This window comes from Gallus gallus, chromosome 1 (assembly GCF_016699485.2).
Source record: "Gallus gallus isolate bGalGal1 chromosome 1, bGalGal1.mat.broiler.GRCg7b, whole genome shotgun sequence".
Classification (NCBI taxonomy): domain Eukaryota; kingdom Metazoa; phylum Chordata; class Aves; order Galliformes; family Phasianidae; genus Gallus; species Gallus gallus.
This window is the reverse complement of record NC_052532.1, coordinates 85,605,463-85,627,914: the sequence shown is the minus strand read 5'-3', so window position 1 is coordinate 85,627,914 and position 22,452 is coordinate 85,605,463. Positions and strand designations below refer to the sequence as shown.

The following is a 22,452-nucleotide window of genomic DNA, read 5'->3' as shown; positions in this document are numbered from 1 at the left end:
ACAACATGAAAAAGAGGGCCAGTGATTGAACCTAAGGACTGTAAGTAAGGAATCCCAATTTCAGTGACATCTGCTAGCAAGCTGAGTATAAATTCAGTACCCTACCTTTAGCACAGTGGACTATTAGACACCGCAGTGTACCAATTCATGAATGCTAATGCTTACCTTGCCATCATTATTTTGCAAGTCTGAGCAGTCTGTCTCTAAAAGAGCCCTCCAACTGTAACACAATGACTAGCAGCTGTAAGAGTCAGGATAAAGTACCAATTAACATTTTCAATAAACATACAAATCATTTATTTAAAATTCAAAACTCAGAGGTACAAACAAAATTTATAAGAAACAATAAATTCAGAAAATGTAAACACTTATAGAAAACACACGAACTGTACCAATTTAAACGACCCATCAATCTTGACAGAAAATAGTTAGAAGTAGAAAGGCAAATCAAAGTCCAATTGTTATTTTTCTGGATTCTAGTTTAGAGGTAGAGTACTACTGTGAAAGACTTAACAAAATTTAGTTCAGTAGAGTTATGCTACAAGTGAATTTGGCCCACACATTTATAAATGCAATGAAGTCATAAAATAAAGTTCCTTATTGAGAACTCTTAATTTATACAATAAAATTTGGTTTGGCACTTTCCAAGAAGTAAAGCACCTTTCCTGATAAACGCTGTTTTATGATTTCTCAAGTTGAGGATCCTGTGCTTCTTCCCTAACCGAAACAAAGAAAGCAATTAAAAACAGGCTGAAAGAGTCCTGATTTTTTGGCAGGTTTACAGAAAGCAGGATTTCTCTTTTTCCCTCCAATATTTTGTCTTAGAAAAGCAAACGGGAGGGAAAAAAAATCCTGCAACTGCTAAAGGAGATTTTGAGAACTCACAAACACTTTGCATGTATTTATTTGGGTGGCACAGTCTTTAAGGTTAAAAAAAAGAAGAAGAAAATAACAAGGAAATAAGCTTCTTTTACACTGGTTAAATGCAGGACAATTTTACATTTTATTATCATTCAGTGAGTCTCCACTAACTGCTACAATTCTACCTTCTCAGGAAAAAGTGTGTGTGAAAGACACACTATACCTTCAAATCCAGTCAAAACTTCCCACGTAGTCTTAAAGGAATGTACCTTCAATTTTAATTCAGATGACCTGCTGCTAGTAGAAATTAAGCTTGGAATTCTTCAGACAATATTTACAAATCCATAAAAAAAAAAACCAGGAATAAATTGCAAACTCAGTAACATACAACATTATTCAGGAAAACCAGATATATACAGACAGACTGGCTGCTAAGTGCATTATTTAAATTGGTGCATGCAAGTAGTAGAGTCTGTGGTGGCTTAAGGAACTTAACTATAACCTGTTAAACTTCCACCGTTTAGTGTAGCGAGGACTATCTCAGGTATTAGCTGAAAGATATTTGTGTTCTAGAAGCAACAAAATCAGGTTTGGAGTTTTAAAGCCTTCTTGCTTTGTGATATAAGAACACTTCCGAAGATGTAGATAATGGTAAATCCCAACTTAAACAGGCAGTTCACAAGCACTCAACTGAAGTATGACCCTGTTTCTTTTAAGTAAAAGAAAAGTCAGGTCAATGTTCAGAATCTTAAAGTTACCCCACCTTTGCAGCACATGCTTATGTCATTTATAAAATAGCACCACACAGTAACAGTCACCACAATAAAATGTTTGAGTCGCTGCATTCATTCAGCAGGTTAATATTCCATTAGAGTTTCAGGTATGGAGAACAGAGTTGTGACAATTAAGTGCAGTTGGTGGAAGAATGCAGAAACACAAGCTCACCTGCTTTCATTAATGATGCACTGCCTTGCGTTTTTCTCTGTAAAGTCACCTAACACACAGAGGAATCAATACAATCCAAATACCTTAGAAAAAACAAACTTGAAATCTAAAGCGTGAACATGCTTGCTTCGATAATATTCTACTTTTCAAACTATCATCTGAACAGCATCAAACATTATATACATTAGAAAAACGGCATTCTTGATTACATGGAAGATTGCAGTATCTGTAAAATATAAACGTACTTGGTAGAAAAGGGAAATAGCAATGAGTTGATGTTACTATCAACGAAACATTAAACCCGAAAATACACTGAAATGCACTGCCATCTTTGTCCTTGTGCCCCTCTTGAGAAGAGCAAGTAAAGGAGTCACCTCTGCCAGACTAACTGAAAGGTTTGCGTGAGCCAATTACCTCATCAGGGGCAAAGCTGGTTGTGTTGGTTCATCATTCTAAGTAGTCAAAGCTCCATTTAGCCAATCTTTATAACCAAATTAACAAAGTGCTTAAACCACGCTCACAGCAGAGCAGCCAAATTTGTCAGACTGCCTAACAAATAACCAGCAGTAACCTCTTCCATCAGCACTGGAGGGGTCAGTCCATGCCAAAAAAACACCCTTCTTCCTACAGAGTACATTCTTCTGTTGAATACAAAAGCTTTGCAAAAGCAAACCACCAAAAGACATACAGTATTAATACAGGAAAGTTTCAGACATGGATTTTCATATATTCAGCCTTTATGAAATCACCATCATCTTCAAAGGGAGCTGTACATCCCTATCCATGGAAAAAAATTAGACTTGGATGAAGAAAGCTTAAGTAGACAAACAAGAACAAATGTTAAATTATATATTAAATGTATACATTTCCATATACTGATTTTTTTGAGAGCTCAGAATGAAAAGAAGCCATTCTGAAGTATGAATCGTTCGAATCCTTATCTTGCCACTGTATCCCTTATTATGCCCTTCCCTGTATATGTTTCAATGGCCAGATTGAAAGTGTTCTGTGCATGTAAAAACTAATTACGTTTAGCCCTGTAAATACTAATCCAAAGTTTTATCTGTATTTGATTTCTGTACCTTCCAATCTTATGCATATACAAGATGTTTTACAGAACATCAGAAAAAGTCTATGGTACTGCAAAGCTCTCCACAAAGAAATAAGATATATCTGATTATAGTACAGTACACAATTTGCTGTATCTCTTCTTGAATGTTGCCAAAAAAGTGAAGCTGGCACAAAACAGAAATATTTATAGCATTGTGGTGTCTTCAGTGATGCATTTTTTATCCAGACAGTGGTCTAGTTTTTTGCAGATCTGGCACAGGCTAATCAAGCACTCTGCTGCAAAAGAGAACTTATTGGTTCTTATACCTAGCTGCTGCCTTCAGATGCTACTGTCCAATAACTGATTCAAGGACAAATAATTTCTCTTAAAAAGTCTCTTAAAAGGCTCACGAGATCTTGGTAACAGACTGATGGTCAAGGAGAACTGCAGAGATCTCCAAGCATGAGCAACTCAAATACATGGTGAGAAACTTCAGAGGACAAGGGTATGGCCAGGTAGACTACACATTGCTTTGTACAGCCAGTTAGATAATGCGATGACTCAATGCACCTCTACCACTTTCAACACCCAAGCATGTAAGTTCTAAGATTAGTGATGAATCTGGTTACACCACGAATATGCTGTAAACTAGGTTGAGTTAGAAAAATCATCACACTGAGAATACACCACCTCATTTTTTTTTAATGCTCTCATGTATGCAAGGCACAGTCAGTTGGCAGCCAGGCTACAATGGCAGGTCTCTTGAGCATTCAGTGCCTTAGAATTCTGGAAAGAAAAACCAAATAGATAAACAAAAGATGGTGGCTGCTCTATATACAGAGCTTTAATCTTCCAAGGTGAACTCTACCACTGTGTAGAGGGTTGGTACAACTCCAATACACCACTTATGTTCTAAAGAAAGGCTATTTTGAGGCCTCAGGCGGATGCTGGCCTCATGCCAGACATCTGAACCATGACAAACTTCAGCTCAGAACCTAAAATAGACAAGCAACAGAAGCTTTTACAACAACTGTATTATTTTACACGGTAACATGGTCAGAAGAGTTACTTTAGGACAGCACTAGTTGATTTCAGTGACACAGTAGCACCAGAAGTTAATCTGTGTGTTCGGAGAGATGCGGTAAGCATACGTGTTTATGTCTTTGTGACTGGCAGTATTGTTCTTGGAGAAATTAGTCTAAGCAAACTGTTGAAACACTGGCTTTTCACTGCATGTTGCAAAACGCAATAATAGCAAACCTAACTTACCCCTAAAAGTCACGTCAGCTTTTCCTTTACTAATATCCATCTCAAATTGTTTGGCAAAACAAATTTCCCTTCCCACTTTTGTCATATATTAAGTTACCTGACCTTTTTTCACTAAAAAAAAAATTAACATAAATAAATAAATGGCTTACACAAAATACAAATGCAATTCCTTGCCTGGAGTTTAATCGGAAAGCAGAGTTTAGGAAACTACGCATATTTTCCGACAGGCAATTAATAGTTTCTTATCTACATGTAATTGGAATGTCAAATACCAAAAAGTAGAAAAAAGAAAAATGACCCCCCAAAAAACAACCAAGAGAGATATCAATAGTTTTAAGTCATGACATTTGCTTTTAATATCCATACCTGTATATAGGAGTTGTGATCCATCAAACACACCCAGGTCTAGAAAGTCACGAATCCCAAAAATGACATTAGCAACCTCGTGGAGGCAAAATACGTATCATTAACTCTGCTGCTGTAGCCCAGCAGTGTACTCTTGGAAACTAAGCTCCCAGATCAGGTGCACTTTTGAAACTGATTTAGTAAAGGCTGCTACAGGTTCCACTTTGAGTTTTTTCTTACCTGAGAAAAAAACAGGGAAATTCAACCCCAGGGAAATCAAAGACCAAAGTTTGTTTGAAGTTCCCTAAGGTCTGACTTCTCTAAGTCATTGTTTCAGAATCTATGTAATTGACCAAATTCCGAGCCAGCAGTTTCAAGTACAAGACAAAAAGATGTCACTGGCTTGGACACAGGATTCATGGAACACATCTTTGAAACACTAGCTAACACTTGCTGTGGTCAAAAACTCTGAGAGGTAACTGCTTTCATCTTTTTTCATCAGATTTTTCTCTCTGCAGAGTAAGGATTCAATTCTGTTTTCTAGAAGAAAAAGGAAAAAAAAAAAAAATCACAAGACTAACTGAAACATTCACTGGTGTGAATTTACAGCCAACACCACCCTGCGCCCCTCCAGAACTAATTTCAAGGAAGCCAGTTACTAGAATATCAGCTACGTGTTAGAAAATAAAGTGCATAATGAAAGCCACTGAGAACTTTGGTGATTTCAAGCTAGCACAGTATATGTCAGTCCTCAGCAACATGAGCAGAATGCTAAAACAAATTGTTAACCTGAGTATAAAACATGAATAAATAAAATCCAAGCACACAATAATGGAAATAATGGAAATAAGTTTATATCAATGGGGAAAAAAAACAAAACTGAAATGGAATCCCTAGTCCTTAGTGAAATAGAGCCTACTATACAGCTATTCCAACATGCAGCATCTGAAATGAAGAATCACAGTCTGTTTGCTTCCCTTCACCTATTCCTGAATTTAGTTTGCAGCTGTCAGGTGTCTGACTCATTTCACCTCGTGCCGGGGAAGATGTGCCTTGAGGGATACCTACAGAGAGAATGTCAGATGAAGAATCTTGGCTCTCTGCTGAAATATCAATTTGCGGCCAGCCACCCTCTTCTCTTTCATCACTGCAGTTTGTCCCTTCATCCGCCTCTTCTAGCTGCTCAACAGATTCCAAATACTGCTGTAGAAGTCTGTTGTCCTGCTCATTATTAGAGCTCTCTCTTTGTTCACATCCCCCATGGTCATCTTCTACATCTGAAGAACGTTCTGAAACAGAATTGCCACACTGTTTGACAGTTTCCACTGAAAGAGAGGCCTCAGTTCCTTCCGTTAAACTCTTTTCATAGCTACCCAAGTCACCAGTATGAGTCTGGTCAGCCATGGCAGAATGAAAGCCAGAATCTGGGAACTGTAACAAAGGCTTCTCTTGAAGAACATGACTAGCTGGAGTTAACCAAGCAGAACTGACATCTGATGGGGTCTCTTGCTCAGTAGTAGATATTTGAGCCGACGGTTCCGATAGACAAGAAGTACCAGCTGAAGGGGTCCCAGGTGGACAAGTGGCACCTAAGTGTTGTGTCACTGTAAGCTGCCACTGCTGAAGGGATTTAACCTGTAAAGTATAAAGAGAATGCTGTTATAATGTCAAGCTTGAAAAGCATGTAGGTTTCTAGACTATTGTAATTGGCAACAAAGCTCTAACATAATATTCAAGATTGAACTAGAACATTTCGCTATACTTTTGGGGATAATATTTTTTCCCAATGTTAAATAATAGCTTTTAAACTAGATGCCCAACACCTATAGAGCTCACAGTCCTGATATTTTAAGCAAAGAAGAACATCCTTCCCTAAAGAAAAAAGGGAATCTTCTCTTCAAGACAAAAAGAAAAGAAACCTTTTAAAAATAGCCCATTCTTAAGAAAACAAGTCTTAGCTTGGAAAGGAATAACAGCTTACTAAAAGATATATATTAATATATATATTTTCTACTCTAGAAATGATTTGCTGAGAAGCAACACTGCTTGACACTGTTTCGTTTGCCCTAAGCATCTAGCAGTCGCATCATATTTCATGCCTACTGTGCTTGTTTAGTTTTCCTTGCATTTTGTCCTTCTTCTCATATCAAACTGTATTTTATCATTTAGTTACAAACACAATTTATTGTATTAACACTTCTGAATGTTACTTTTCCCCAGAATAAAAGAACAGCCAAACTCACTGCAATTAGATTCTAGTAAGCCACCAAGTTTGTAATTGGAAGAATGAACCATATTCACCATCTCTTCACGCTCTATAGTACGAAATATCTTCTCAATTCATAAGCAAAAAAAATAAGAGGACTAAAGCTATTTACCTGGTTCCAAAGAAATCTGACAGCTTCCTCCTGTACAAGCCTCTGAATCTTGTCTTCTTCTCTTTCTTTTCTTAGTCTGCAAGAACATATGTCCAAAATTATGCAAATTAAATAATATTCTGGTTATAAAAATCAACAAGAATACATAAAGATGCCTTTTTACAAAAAAAAAAACCTTCTGAAATCATCATAGAACCCAACACTGAGACCTTATTGCCATCTGGCTTGTCATCAATATCCAGTTGCTGGCTTTCATGTATACATTTCTTTTTCAAAGTAACAATTAGAGTTTGGTTTCCTTCTGCTGTCAAACACCTATTGACTTGCTAATACTTCAAGGGTCTCTTTGCATAATGAACCTGACCTCTTCAAGTATCATAGAATTGCTAAGGTTGGAAAAGACCCACAGGATCATCCAGTCCAACCATTTGCCCTTCACCAATGGTTCTCGCTAAACCATGTCCCTCAACACAACATCCAAACGCTCTTTGAACACCACCAGGCTCGGTGACTCCACCACCTCTCTGGGCAGCCCGTTCCAGTGCCTGACCACCCTTTCAGAGAAGTAGTATTTCCTAATGTCCAGCCTGAATCTTCCCTGGAGCAGCTTGAAGCCATTCCCTCTCGTCCTATCACTAGTCACCCGAGAGAAGAGGCCGACCCCCAGCTCACTACAACCTCCCTTCAGGTAGTTATAGAGAGCAATAAGGTCTCCCCTGAGCCTCCTCTTCTCTAGACTGAACAATCCCAGCTCCTTCAGCCGCTCTTCATAAGGCCTGTGCTCCAGACCCCTCACCAGCTTTGTGTCTCTTTCTCCTGTAGTAGGAAGGAAATACAGGAAGAAAAATAGTGCTTCTGCACTTCAAATTATGCCTTCCCCACCTGATACCACCAAGATAAATGTGTAGGTACAATGTGAAAGCACTGGGATTTTCTATAGGTTCACCAAGAGCTCAGCCTGATTCACAGAACTTTTGTTATTTACGATAGTAAATGAAAGGGATCTGTCAAACTGTTCCCAGGCTGATCCTGAATGATATTAGTGAGTCTACAATTTCTGTATTAGAAGTTGAGAAACTTTGATAACAGTCCCCTTAAAACATAGATTCATATGATCAAAAAACAGAATCATATTTGAAAATTATAGCATGAAAGGCAGAGTGAGAATCATTCCTCTGACTGCTACAGACGAATGACTCCATACCAACACTTAGAGACTTCGTAATTGCTAAGAGAGTAAGGCAAAAACCTCATAATCTACAACTGCTGTTTCCATTATGCAGCAAAACACGCATGTCCAAGTAATAAAAGAACTGGAAAAGTTAATACTAATCCAACCTGCTCACAGAGGACATGAAGAGAGAGTGAGAAATTACATGCGTGCATAACCACTACATCTTACAGGAATTCTTCCTCTACTGTTACCACGGCTTTGTATCATTAATGCTAGGTCCTACTGTGTGCGGTTATATGAAGACCCACTTATAGCACTTCGGAACTAGCTTGGAACAAGCTATATTCAGACTTGAAAAGTGCATAGTACAACCTCAACTTACTTCTGTATTTCATCAGTTAAACAAATTATGTGCTCCTGCATCCTGCTCAGTCGAATTTCATATCGCACTTCCTTGACTCGTGGATGGTAGTTCCTTGCATAAAACCCCCTCCAGCAGGCTTGAAGCTTGGTAGCTGCTTTAGTCATTCTTTGGAGTTCATCTGCACCTTGATCAATAGCAGCTAAAGAATCTGAATTTTCTCCTGCCACCTGCTCAGTACAGAGCGTTGTAACTCTCATTTCAGCCCCTACTGAGTTGCCAGGTCGACTGTGCAGAACTTGGTCTTCAGAGGATGCTGAAGAATTGCTTGCATCAGTCTGGTTAGCTTTTACCAGATCAGGAGGTGATAACTGCACCCTGTCTTTGATTTGCTCTTGAGTTTCCACACCTTCTGTCACTTTGCTGGAGTGCTCTTTTGTAAGCCAAGAAGTTTCTTCTTGCTTGTTAACTGTTTCTCCTCTATTAGCGTCTTTTGCAAATTCAATTACAGTAGTATCGTTATCTTCTAGGTCCAAACTGATTCCACATAACTTCGGGTCTGAAGTAGGAGACACTGGAGACAATCCGGAAGCAACTGGCATGAAAGTGGACTCTGAAGATAACAGGCTGCTATTTAGTTTGTCTTCATCAGTCTGTATGTCTTCAAGGTACAGCTCCTTGTGACAATTTCTTTCATGAAGAAAAGTGTTCTTTACTGCATAGGAATGATCATCATTCACACTTGGTCCAACCCAGGAATTCTTCTGGATGACACGTTCTAGACAGGCAGAAAGACATTTTCAGAAGTCTCACAGTGTTTCAATAAAATACTTCAATTCACAGAAATTGATACTTTGTGTTAAAAAAATAAATAAATCTGTATTTTATTCCCACAGGTAAGAGATCACAGGTGCAAATTTACATCTTACCACTTTCAAGAACTATCTGTGGTGGATGGGCTGGACTGCTGTGTTCAGAAGTAACTGGCAAAGTTCTGTTGGAAGCAGAAGATGCAGTTGGCCCTTCATTTTGGTTTTCATACATGAGCTGCCTCTGGTGGAGCCTAAGCACAAAGTTTTAGCAGATTTTATACTTAATTATTTTTACTTTTTTTTTTACACGAGGCATCTGCAATAAACTATCGACGACTTTGAAGTAAACAAGAAGTCAAACCGTTCTAAAACAAGATGCTAGCTATAGCTAGTAGGTGCTAGCCTACGCCTAATAACAGGACTACTCACAAAGTAGGGGACTGCACAGGCTGCTCCTGTTCCCCTTCCTTCTGCCTCTTTCTTTTCATTACATATACATGTAACCAGAAAAATAAAAGAATAAGAAAAAAATCCAGCATGCAATTCTGAGCATAGACTGAAAACCATGGAGTACTTCTATACACAAGCAAGGTATACAGATATTTTAAGTGTCTACTGCAGGACACGCTATGCTTGTATGCGTAAAGAGTTTGAGGAACGGACTCTTACGCTTGAAAATGACTTAATCCAAAAGCATGACCATGTACCCTAATACAAAATCAGGTAACAGCATTGCCACAGAGTCATTCTTTACAATCTGAGGAGAGAGAAAGGCTATTTCAACCTAGCAAAATTAAGAGACCATGAGGTAGATGTTAGAAACTCACTCTGCCTTAAAGATCACGTGCGCATACGTTTTTTCTTTGTGACAGAAATCTGAGAAGGTAGAGTTTGTTTTAATTACAGTCCTTGAACAAATCCCCTTCAATGTTCTACAGAGCACAGACTGCCTCTAGAGTGCCCAGCAAACACTCCTGCTGCTCTCTTGCTCCTCATTCCCTTCATCCTGTACCTCCATTACTCTTCCCATCTTCTTCTCTTGCTATTGCTTTAAAACACTTGAAAGGAAACATCTAATACATAATGAGACAAACAATTGCATTCTCTAACAATGGAGAAGCATGAAGTTCTCACCTTTGCTTACTCAGTATTTTTTCCAGTTTGGCATCTTCTTCAGTCTGGAGACCATACGTAGATATAAGAGGACAAACAGTAGCCAAGTACTGGACTAACTGGACATGCTGCCCAGGTCGATATGACCTTCCTTTACCTTGACTGTAGAGCCATTCTGCTTTCAAACTGTTGGGAAGACAGTTACTGTTAACGTATAGCATAAATCCCACAACTTTTCTTTGAGTGCTGTTCCTCTAAGAGCTACCAAAACACTGAATGTGAACAGTGTCCAGATACCTCCACTATCATACAGATAGTAGTGATATACACAGTGATACAGTAAAGACTGATGAAAAAAAATGATATTTGTCACAAAAAAAAAAAAAGCCAAATGAAGAAATTTACATGCAAACAAGACTCCTTACAAAAGGGCATGCTTGAGCTTCCCCCAGGATAACAGCTTTGATATTTGCCTATTATCTCATTCCCCAAAGTCAAAGACTGTGAACTTGAGAGAGATAACAGACCACTGATCATTCGCTACCACAGTCTGGCTTTGTACAAGTGCTACTGTGATTCAAGTAATAAGAGAAAACCTTAACTTTACATTCCTATTTAAGTGATTTTATATAATAATACCACTATAAGAGATGAAAACTCCTGCAAAAACAGCATTAATTGGCCAGTATCTCAAATGGGCATTAGCTAGACAAACAATTTCAGATCATTAGCATTTTCCTATTTTTTAATCATATAAAAATGAAACTTCAGCTTACACAAACTTTACTTGATATCTTTAGAAGTATCACATTACCTTTCTTTCTGAGAAACCATGTATCCATCAAGAACTTTAAGGTTGAGACACCAGCTGACTATATATGGCCTGTAGTCAAAGCCAGGGATTGAAGGTGTGGCCATCACACAAGGATTGTTCATTACTGACAGCTGTTTCAGTTGAGGAAGAGAAGCCAGGAAGGAAACCTTGAGAAAACAAGATATATTTGTTAACTGAAGAGAACCATTAGCTGCTTACAGAATGTAACAATCTGCCTAATTACAGCAATACATCTCAAAAAAACAACATTACAATCACATTGAAAATCACCTTTGCTTGTTAAACGTGAGTATCTTTTAAATGGTCTTTTATCAACTACCATCACGTGCCTCTTAATTTTCCTGTAAGTAGTATAGTTCTTGGAAAGCATTAGTTTCTCTTAAAATTCGGGAGTTAGCTTTCCCATATAGGAAGGTGTATCTGCTGCAGTAAACTGGAATGCTATGGAGATGTTGACAAAACAATGGCAATCTGAAAAGTTGAGAAAAACTGAGAAACACTGCCCAACACTGGAGAAGAGAGAAATGCATTACCAAATGAGGTTTTTCTTCCAATATGGATGTCCAACGAACGTGTTTTTTCCTCATATTGGAATAGATAAAGGAGGAAGTCACACATGCACACACACACACACACACAAAAATCCAAGAAAGAAAAGAAAAAAAATCACAGAATACTCATTTATCTTACATAGTGTTTGAATGGGAGATTAGAGACCATGTTCTAAACAGAACAGCTGAGCTGCAGCAGAAACCCTCTGCAGCAGTTTATCAGCTCCATTTTCAACCTTTGGATAACGAGGAAATTCTTTCTGTGAATCTAGTCCTCAAAATGTAAGACATTCATAAATAATATAAAGGCATAAAATATAGTAAGAAGTCCGGTAAGGACAAATGTAAAAAGCTGTTACCTAACTTGCACAGCTAGAGCAAATATAGTTATTACACAGAGAATTAAAGGTTTCTTCTATTAACAAAGATTATTTCGAAGAAGAGAGTCTATTCCACTTACGTTCTCAAAAGAACTATCCAGCTATTTCTTTCCTTTCTCACTAAAGACAAAGTCATACATTTTTCTACATCTTACCTCATTTAAGTCTCTGATTTCATTTTCTGCCAAAGAAAAAACAGTCAGATTGTGAGGTAGGCAAACGGGGGCAGTACGAAGTGAAGTTATAATATTTCCATGCAGCAACAAGGTCTATAAAATAGAAATACAGTGATAAAAATGCATTTTTGAACAACAGCAACAACAAAAGTCTATTTGAAACATCATCTCTATACAGTGCATGTGATAAAAGACTTAGCAGTATGCTTTGTCTCGATTCATAACCTGTTATGAGAAACGAGAGCTATCTTACAGCATTACCTTAATCAAAATCATTAGTGATTGCTTAAGAATCACTGACCCAGTTTGTGCAACTTGAAAGCAACAAAAAACCTCTTACATTCTTCCTTCTGAAAGTCGTAGGGATTAATTAGAATGCTTTAAAATCTAGCACTTGAATAATTAATGCTTTAAAAGGTAACAATTTTCTAAACGAAAATGTTCACTGCAAAGAATGTAAGAAAAACAGATAGAAGTGCATCTACCTTCAGAGACGTAAGTTTTGAGAGATCTCCTAGTTGAGATATGTTGTTGTCCGATAAATCAAGGTGCTGAAGAGATGTGCAGGAATTGATTTGCTCAATGGCCTACAAAAATAAAGGAGTCAATTGCAATATTATTTTAGTCATTCAATCAAAAGAGGTGTCAATAATTGAAAATTATCTGGGGAGCTAACAACACTGCATAACAAGCCCAACATTAACATCATGGTTTTTACTCAGTTTAATTTTAAAGATGGTAATTCTTTTCCTGTTTTGTAGGCTATCTCCCAGTTCTCATTACATGCTGGTGTCAAGCTACAATTTATTTAACCCCAAGCCAATTCTTGTCCAAAAGTTGCCCTCTTCCATTTCCATTAGTGGACACGAAGGTTCGACATTCGTTCCCATTAAAACCAGAAGCAGAAATTCAGACTTCTTTGCAGTGGAACAGAATGAAACTTTGTAAAGATCTTCACTGTGTTTTCCAAATTTCTACTGTGGTAGACTCTGAAAAACGTATAAAACTCTATGTACTTTACCTTAAGATTATTTCCTGCCAAGTTGAGCCATTCCAGGTGCACCAACTCCTTCAGCCCTTCTACATACCCAATACTATTATGAGGCAAGTTGAGCACACGGAGCTGAGTCAGTTTTGCTACACCCATCATTCGTACCAAACGATTGTTGGCTACAGACAACTGCAGATGGACACAGAGATAAAGGAAACAGTTCCAACGATTAAGCTCTACTGATAGTATAGGCTGTCTATCAAGCTAAAAATCCAATCCAACAGGAACTACTTCAGTGTATATGTTCAATTTTCAAGCAAATACTATAAACACAAAAAACTGCAAGAGACAAGAAATAAACTAATCATCAAAGGAAGTAGATTTCCATTAAGTCTGTAGAATTGTGAAGACTTTCTCATATCAATAGCTAATTAAAGGAGGGGAATAAACAAGGAATTGCATCATATGAAAATAAGCTTTTAAAAACAGAATTGTGAAATTGCTGTACAAATTTTTGTAACATTCCTGGTGTAAAACCGTACTTATTGTCATGTCATAGGACAAAATATATTTCCTGATTCTCAGAGAAGTCCTTTGCTAACAGAACACAAGAAATACTCATTAACATCAAAACTGTGAAGATAGAAGACTGCTGAGGGTTTGTTGTAGCAATTAAAAGAACCCTCTCCAGTGTCAGTTTGTTTAGCTTGTCTCTAGAGGTTGTGAAGGTGACTCCTTCAAGACTACTTGGAGGCACTTTTGATATTTAACATGGACTTGTACAGCTTTGTTCCAGTGGAATTAACACTGATCTCTGCTAGCATCATGTACATGTTTAATATTGCTACTACTAATACCCTCATGAACTTAAATGAGATGTTTCAAAATTAAGCATATTAAAGCTAGGCACAAAAAACATCAGCGCCTACATAACTCAATATGCTAACAAGAATCATGGAATCATAGAAGTGCTCAAGTTGGAAAAGACCTTAAAGATCACCAAGTCCAACCATGACCTAAGCATACTACCCCAACTCTAACAACCCTCAGCTAAATCATGTCCCTGAGCACCACATCCAAATGGTTTTTGAACACATCCAGGGATGGTGACTCAATCCCCTCCTGGGGAGCCTATTCCAGTGCTTAACAACCTATTCTGTAAAGAAGTTTTTCCTGATATCCAACCTAAACCTCCCCTGGCAAAGACCACAGATCTCTCCCACTTCACATGTTTGTATTTTCTAATTGCTGAGTTGTTCTCTTCTTCTTTTTCTTTTCTTTTTTCAAACCTAATCCATATGGCTTATTTATTCATTTATTCCTGTAAATTAAGGCTACTAACGCTTCTTCTCTGTGAAGAGTTTTGAAACCCAACCAGGGAGAGTCCTGTAAGTACGTCTGCATGTTTATCTTTACTCCATGTAAACTACACAGCTATTTTTAAGGTTATAGAAATGAAGTACTCAAAAACTAAAAAGTATCGAAATCAGGTCAGTGACCCTTTTAAACGTTCTTAGGTACATTACATTAATCTTACTTACCTAAGAAACTAGCAAAACAGTTTCCTCCACCACCAACTGCAGAGCTATGTTGAAAATAGAGCTTTCTACTTTAGTTCACAATTGCTTAATTTTCCTATGATGACAGTAACTGCTGACTGACTTCAGTTGTATAACGTGGCCTTATAGCAGCAATACTTCAGTTAGCACCACAGTACCATTACATCACAGCAAATACAACTCAAGTGACACTGACCTGCATCAGATTCCTGCATTTCTCCAAATGTTCCAATTTAATTATCTGGTTTTTGTCCAGAATCAGAGTGTGAGTATCAGGATCACAGGGTAAGGTTGGACCCAGCTTTTGCAATCCTTGACCCGACCAGTTAACCACCAAACCTTAGAATAAGAAAAAAATAAAACAGAAAGTAGTCAAATTCAATACTTGACATATGAAAATGTGTACTGAGAATGCAGAGTAAGACAAACTGATCTGCTTTTGTAACACATACAGCTAACTTAGTGATAAAAATGAACCTTCTTTTCCACTTAGAATTGAAGCAAATTCACTAATTCACACTAAATACATTAGAAAAAAAGCATCTAGTTATTGGAAGATGTAGATGCCAGTCCCTGTCCAAATAAAGAATTCTGGCTAAATTCTGGCAGTAACAGTAACAGAGAGATCCCCTTAAGTGTGAGGCTGAGCTGAGTGAAATTCACGAAGCTAAATTTAAAGGTGTGATCCTCAAAACCCCAAATTTCAAAAGAAAAATCTATATTTTTTAATGTCTTCAATGGTTTTAGATTTTAAGTAGCCTGACAGTTAGAGTGGTTCCTATGTGTAGGAGCTCTCTATCTAAATACCTATTTGCAGGCATACCCAAAACATCCAGAACACACAGCTGTATGGTCACACTCCTCAGGCACAGCAGCCATACCTGTCACTAAACAAACAACAAACAACAGTAAAGGATAATAAAGGAGAGTGACATAGGGATAAGCAGCATCCAGACTTTAGTTGCTCAGGAAAGCTGTGCAAACCTACAAACTTTACCTCCCTGGAGCATTCCATCAAACACCCTCATACGGCATCTGAAGATGAGGGCACCTAACTCCTATTCGTTCAATGTCCATTTGACAGTTCTTAGCTTGAGGAAAAGAAACAGCCTTGTGAACAAGTCCTAGAAAGGCTGGGCCACTGAATAAACATCTGCTGTTTCCTCCTTTTCCTTTCTCTGCTTCAAAGGGAAGACATTATTAGTCTATACAAATTTTTTTGAAGCACAGTCCAGTACAAACTCAAAGAGGAGGTTTCCAACTGTAAAACCAAAACTGACACCCCTCAGTTAGGAGAAGCCAGGTGCTTAAACCTGACAGAAGAAACAAACATTAACACTCACCCCCTTAAAATTAGTTTAAATATTTAATATTTAAGAGACACGCTTACTTTTAACAGTTTGGCTGCTGTGAAGCCTAATCTTAGTATTTAACTTATTGGGTAGGGAAAATATCTAATTTGGGGCCAAAGGTTGCAGTCCAGTGGCCAAACCAGTCAGTGCATGATGCCTGATTGTGGCACTTGTACATGTGTTGATAGGCAAAATGTTGTGTACTCCAGTAAGGCACCCGGTGAAAAGTCACACAGAGAACCTGTTCATACAGCGATGCTACAGCATAGGTAACATTTGAGCAGCAACAAATTGTAAATACAATAGAATAGTATTTAATTAGTGGAACACCTGATTAAAACGTTCCATGAAAAGCCAATATAGAGTTAAGAGGATATCACTTGATGCCTACAGGAACTTGAACGGCTGGGTACCTGTGGTGAGTGACATCCACCAATCATTGCTTCCACGTATTTGCTCCCTGCTCTGCATTTTACACACTTCACACACCATTACAGCACTTGTTTGCCTCCTGGCACCTGGTCTGTAGATCGCACTCCCTTCATCAACAGCATGTTCCACACAGGGCCCCTACCCCAGTGTAGCCTCTGTACTCGAAGAACCTTACAGCTCACAGGCCCCTAAGGTTCAGCTGTGTGAAGGGTGGGGATGAACACTGCTGCCACACCATTCTGCCAGCCACACATCTGCTTGCCTCTCAAACCCACGGTCACCTGACAGCCCTGAAGAGCCTCAGTGCTGAGCACACAGTGCCAGAAACCTGTCACATCTTCCTCCCCGCCCCTCCCAATATGAGCTGTAGTCGCAGCCCCGCGTCCACCCCTCGGCGCCGTACTACATCTCCCAGCACGCACCGCGCGCCCCACACCCCTCGGCGCCGCACAACGGCGACCCAAACAAACGCCAGCCGCCGGCTGCAGTCCACCCGCCCCGCCGTGAGGCCGCGGAGGTCCCCTCACCCCCTGCAGCCGGCGAGACGGGCCCGGTCCGCGCCGCCGCTCCTGTGCTCCCCGCTCCGGTGGCCGCCATGCTTCCCTCTCGCCGACGCCGCCAGGCAACCGGACGCTGGGCGCCGATTGGCCGCCTCGCTCCCCGACGAGAAAATTCCCGTTGTTACGACGATTGATTTATGTCCCCGTAGAGTGACTGTCCCCGCGCCCAGGGTCGCGCAGCGAAACCTAAGGGGACCCAGAAGCAGCCGGCAGAAGCTCCCGCAACGAACCCTGCTCAGCAGCCCGCGGCCTCACGCCGGGCGCTGCGTAGGCGGAGCGCTCCCGGCATACCCCGCGCCGCCGTCGCCACGCCCACTTCCGGCCGGCCGCCGTCCTTTCCGGCCCGCCTGCCGCCATCATGAAGTGAGTAGGGTTGCGGCCCTGGCCGCCCTATCCGCCGCCATCCCCCGCGGGGAGGCCGCGGGGCGACTGCAGAACCCTCTGCCGCTGGCCTGTGCTTTCTGCTAACTTTTGTCTTCCTCGCAGGGTCGAGTTGTGCAGCTTCAGCGGGTATAAGATCTACCCGGGCCATGGCCGCCGCTACGCCCGCACGGATGGCAAGGTGAGGCCGCGGCGCGGCTGGCGGAGTACCGGAGGAGCGAGGCCTCGCCTTGCCGAGGAGGAAACCGGGTGCTGAGCGGGGCCTGCGGGCCGCGCCCGCTGTGAGCTGCCGGGAGCAGCGCTGTGCTGCTGGCGTCAGTGCGCGGCAGGCCCGGCTCACGGGAACTGTGCGTGCCGGGAAGCCTGAGTTAGTGTGCGGCTGTGATGTGCGAGGGGTGGCTTAGAAAATGTTAGTTAAAGGTTCTGCTTCTAATGCTGAGCTCTGCTGAGGCAATGGGATGTGCATCTAGTGTGTTAGGTATGGATCATGGGGATCTAGTTTTCTTATTTTGTGTGTGCAGGGTTAGAGATATGATGTTTGTGTCTATGAAGAGATGCTCTGGTTCTTGTCACTGCCACAGGCTGCTTGGATCAGTTGTGGTGCCCCATCCCTGCAGGCATTCAAGGCCAGGCTGGATGGGGCTCTGGGCAGCCTGAGCTTGTGGGTGGCAGCCCTGCCCACAGCAGGGGGCTGAAACTGGCTTTGAGGTCCCTTCGAACCCAGCCATTCTGTGAGTGTTTATAGTTCCATTGCTGTGGTGTTGCTGTGCAGCGTGTCTTAAGAAATGACAGGTTAACAATTGGACTGAGTAATTCTTGAGGTGATCTCCTTAGAATCTGAGAAACTTAAACCTGACTAACTGGTAGCAAATCAGCCCCTCAATTTTGCCTTCAGTTTCCTGTGGTAGCAAGGGTAATGGGAGGACGGTTGGACTAGATGATCTTACAGGTCCTTTCCAACCTTGAGATTCTGTGATTCTATGAAGTTGGGCAGTGCTGGTCTCCCAAGCGTTGCTTATGTCCACGTGTGACCCTCACATACAGAAAGGACACGGTTAATTGAGAACAAACACTTGTGCACTTCTGGATATGGCTGTTTATGCTGCTCCTTGGGTACAGTACAGCATTGTGATGGGGATTAAAAAAAAAACAAAACAAAAAAGCATTGTGAGCTTTACTCAGGAAAAAATAGCATCAGAGCATGCTGGAGCAGGTCCAAAGAAGGGCAACAAGGCTTGCGAAGGGCTTGGAGAATGTGCCCTGTGAGGCACAATTAAAGGAACTGGGGCTGTTTGGTCTGGGGAAGAGGAGGCTGAGGGGAGACCTTATTGCTCTCTTCAAATACCTGAAAGGTGCTTACAGCGAGAGCGGGGTTGGTCTCTTCTCAATGGTGCCAGGTGACAGGAGGGGGGAAATGGCCTAAAGATGCGCCAGGGTAAGTTTAGTTTGGATATCAGGAAACACTTCTTTACAGAAAGGGTGGTTAAGCACTGGAATAGGCTCCCCAGGGAGGTGGTTGAGTCACCATCCCTGGACGTGTTCAAAAACCGTTTGGATGTGGTGCTCAGGGACATGATTTAGCAGAGGGTTGTGAGAGTTAGGGTACTATGGCTAGGTTGCTGTTGGACTTGATGATCTTGAGGGTCTTTTCCAACCTGAGTAATTCTATAACTCTGCATGAAAAATATTATTCAGGGGATGCTTTTTAGTGGGATGAGATAGTTTAATCAAAGGAACAAAATTCCCCACGTTAAAATCTGGGGACAGAATCTGGACTCAGAGATAATTGTCATCTGTGTAAAGAAATACAAAAGCATCAGTGTTGGAAAAACACTGAATGAAATAATCACTTGATATGCTGATGTTAAAGCATGACAGCGTCTTTCATAGAAATGAACCTTATACAAATATATACAAATACTTTCTTTTCTTCCTAGGTTTTCCAATTCTTGAATGCAAAATGTGAGTCTGCATTCCTTTCCAAGAGAAACCCCCGTCAAATCAATTGGACTGTTCTGTATAGGCGTAAGCACAAGAAAGGACAGTCAGTAAGTATATACCAATGAAAGCTGCTCTCAAGTTTTCCAGCAAAAAACTTGGTAATTGGTCTGTTAGAATGGAGGTAACTGCAGTATGCTGATGGGTAGCAAAAGCATGACTCATAGAACCAGAACGAGGTGGTCAGTATGTCTGAGGGTCCCCTCGGAACCACAGGAGGTGCATCAGATTGTAATATTCCTCTGAATTATACGTGTTTAAACAACTTCATTTGAAAAAGCTTTACAGAAGATGGGAGAGCACTGTTTAATCTGTGGACTGCTTAATTATTTGGACTGTGAGATTCCCGAATTTTGTAATAGAGTACTGATTATCAGATGATTTGGGTGTGATGAGTGAGGGATGTGTTCATATAACCTTTCTGAAAACTTATACATGTAGTTATAGATGTCCCTGTTCCTGCAGGGGAGTTGGACTACATTACCTTTAAAGGTCCCTTCCAGCTCAAACAGTTCAATGATTCTAACTTAGTAGAATGTCATTGTTATGCAGTTGTCATTGCAGTGAAAAAATACAGCATGTTAACATAGGTATTTTCAGTCTCTTGCTTAACATTGCACAGCAAAAGAGTAGTTAGGCTTACATGGAAACACTGACTCAACACCTGTGAGTTCATTTGGAGAAGTAAAGTTGATGGCTTATTGGTCTGCTTTGGCAAATCAGTGAATTGTCTATGTCCAAAATGAGGAATAAAATCCTTCTGTACACAACTTGGTAATACCTTCAGTCTTAATAGCAGCTTGTTGCTCTAATTGTCTTGAGGCTTTTATTTAATATCTTACAATGCTAATTGTCTTTGTATGGTGTCATTTTAGGAAGAGATACAAAAGAAGCGCACACGCCGTGCTGTTAAGTTTCAGAGGGCTATTACTGGTGCATCCTTAGCTGAGATTATGGCTAAGCGAAACCAGAAGCCTGAAGTACGAAAAGCACAGAGGGAACAAGCTATCAGGTGAGAAATCCAGCATCTGGGGCTATCCTCAGGTATTTAAAATATTACCAGTGCATTTCCCTACAAGGTCTTGAGCTGTAGCTGAGCTCTGTGTATTACAAACATTTTTGGGGGGATCAGTGTATTTGCAGGCAATACTGAGTAATCTCAGCAAGAGTTACTATCAGCAGAGAGGGGTCTCTTCTTGCTCTCTCCCTTTGTATAAATACTGCTTTCTGTCACATGCAGTTCTGTTGTCTCTGTGGTAGTCTTGCTAGAGAGGCACTGAATACAGGGGATGAACCTGAAATAAGGCATTTGTTTCCTGATCTTAGGCAGCTCTTACAGTGGTTGAGACAAAGAAACAGTGAATGGCAGACATGAATAATTAGCTTTTTTTTTCTGTGAATTAACAGGGCTGCTAAAGAAGCCAAGAAGGCTAAGCAGGCCACCAAGAAAACGGCTGTTTCTGCTGCAAAGGTAAGATGCAGTGGGTATACTGGGAATATGCCGTGTTGTAACACTACTGCAGCACTTAATTGGGAATTTGTGTTTTAATTTGTCTATTTTGATCTGGAAGCATACTGACCAAGCTATTGCACTAAGGATACGCATGTGAACTGCTGAATAGAACAAACTACTTCTTAGAGGGAGAGCAAATATTACAGTAAACCACTTTCTGAGCAGATGGCGGCGATGTGTGGATGTCAACTTGCCTAGATAGGACATTATTTAGGGACTTGGTAGCAGTGTATTGGTGAGCGCTAGCATGCTCTTCAGTACTGCTTCTGACCTAATGCCAAAGGTTGGCATCATCTATATTTTAGGCTTATAGTAATATGTGTAGTAACAATCCGTTAACTCTGATTTTTAAATTGCCTCCTTTGTCTAAAGAACTGTAAGTGTAGCACAGGGACGCTTTCAGTAATGTGGATAATTTGTTTCTCTTTGCTTATATGTTGTTGTTTCTCCCACAGGCTCCAACAAAGGCAGCACCTAAGCAGAAAATTGTGAAGCCAGTCAAGGTTTCTGCTCCTCGTGTTGGTGGAAAGCGCTAGCTTGCCAGTCTGTTAGCCATACTGAATAAACATCTGACTTGCTTTCACAACTTGTGCCATGTTCTTTTCAACTGTGTGACAGATGCTGAAGAGAATGAAAGACCTATGAACACCCTCATGCCATAAAATGCTCAGTTCCTTAAAGGATCTGCTATACTAGAAGACATTTCATGAGTCTTAAAATGAATACAGTAGTCCAGGCACCAGGAGGGATTGAGCTGATACGTGCACAAGCAGAATAAGCTTCTACATGAATGTCAAATGGCATAGAGTTGTAAGTTCAGAATGCAAACTGAAGGGGATGTGAAACAGTGCAGCCTGTGACATAAAGTACACTTCTTGTGTTACAAAACAGATGTTTGCAAGGTGTTGTACAGGATAAAAGGAAAAAATGGTTTCAGAAATGAACATTTCACAAACCACATGGCTGTTAAACAGGTTGAGATTCAACTCCTCAGTTAGGAAGTAAAAACCACTGAGTGCTGGAAGCCTTTGTCAGGTAAAGCTTATTAAGGTCTTGCCTTGCATTCTTTCTTTGAGCTTTTACTGAGCTAAATGGCACTGTTTGACCTAATATGGCTATTCTGCAAATGTGATCTAATTAGCAGCGCTTAAGCCACTTATAATAGGTTCATTAAGCTTAAAATTGCTATCACAGAAAGATGGTGGGAATTAATCATATAGCTAGAATACTGCAGTTGAGGGCTACAAGCTTTTTAGAAGGGAGAGGCAAGGTAGGAAAGGTGGTGGAGTTGCCGTATTACATTAAGAAGTAGCTAGACTGAAGAGCTGCCTATGAGAAACAACCATTACCAGGATGAGAGCCTGTGGATTAAAAGGACAACTGGTGGTTAGGTTCTGTTACAGGCCACCTGATCA

At 40.5% G+C, this 22,452-nt stretch overlaps 2 protein-coding genes across 5 annotated transcripts; one reads left to right on the top strand and one right to left on the bottom strand.

Annotated features, from left to right (window-relative positions):
- Window positions 1-273: 273 nt before the first annotated feature.
- Window positions 274-17,403, bottom strand: CEP97 (centrosomal protein 97). Of its 4 annotated transcripts, none has more exons than XR_001469797.4 (12): window positions 17,113-17,403; window positions 14,998-15,140; window positions 13,273-13,431; window positions 12,737-12,838; window positions 12,231-12,344; window positions 11,124-11,290; window positions 10,331-10,495; window positions 9,314-9,447; window positions 8,406-9,162; window positions 6,850-6,925; window positions 4,493-6,106; window positions 274-3,643 (listed from the first exon to the last, which is right to left on the bottom strand). XR_001469797.4 is itself a non-coding variant. In XM_015297175.4 (12 exons), the coding sequence occupies exons 1-12, from the start codon at window positions 17,180-17,182 to the stop codon at window positions 4,970-4,972; spliced, it is 2,496 nt and encodes an 831-aa protein (XP_015152661.2). In that variant the 5' UTR covers window positions 17,183-17,403; the 3' UTR covers window positions 274-4,969. The 4 variants fall into 4 exon arrangements, 3 of the variants coding, with proteins under 3 accessions (XP_015152661.2, XP_015152669.2, XP_416617.3); XM_015297175.4 differs by having other exon boundaries at window positions 274-5,011; window positions 5,540-6,106; XM_015297183.4 differs by having other exon boundaries at window positions 274-4,711; window positions 5,540-6,106.
- Window positions 17,404-17,458: 55 nt separating this feature from the next.
- On the top strand, window positions 17,459-21,620 carry RPL24 (ribosomal protein L24). Its single transcript, NM_001321597.2, has 6 exons — window positions 17,459-17,508; window positions 17,632-17,707; window positions 19,464-19,574; window positions 20,400-20,536; window positions 20,932-20,995; window positions 21,493-21,620. Exons 1-6 carry the CDS (start codon window positions 17,504-17,506, stop codon window positions 21,571-21,573), a joined length of 474 nt encoding a protein of 157 aa, NP_001308526.1. The 5' UTR covers window positions 17,459-17,503; the 3' UTR covers window positions 21,574-21,620.
- The last annotated feature ends 832 nt before the right edge of the window (window positions 21,621-22,452 follow it).

What these genes read in the sequence shown, in the direction of transcription:
- CEP97 (XM_416617.7), bottom strand. Translation starts at nt 17,182, where the DNA reads ATGGCGGCCACCGGAGCGGGGAGCACAGGAGCGGCGGCGCGGACCGGG. An exon ending in CAAAACTTACGTCTCTGAAG is followed by an intron (nt 12,345 to 12,736) that starts GTAGATGCACTT and finishes TCTATTTTATAG; the next exon opens with ACCTTGTTGCTGCATGGAAA. An exon ending in AAAATACTGAGTAAGCAAAG is followed by an intron (nt 9,448 to 10,330) that starts GTGAGAACTTCA and finishes CTTTGTGCTTAG; the next exon opens with GCTCCACCAGAGGCAGCTCA.
- RPL24 (NM_001321597.2), top strand. An exon ending in CAGAGGGAACAAGCTATCAG is followed by an intron (nt 20,537 to 20,931) that starts GTGAGAAATCCA and finishes GTGAATTAACAG; the next exon opens with GGCTGCTAAAGAAGCCAAGA. An exon ending in CGGCTGTTTCTGCTGCAAAG is followed by an intron (nt 20,996 to 21,492) that starts GTAAGATGCAGT and finishes TTTCTCCCACAG; the next exon opens with GCTCCAACAAAGGCAGCACC.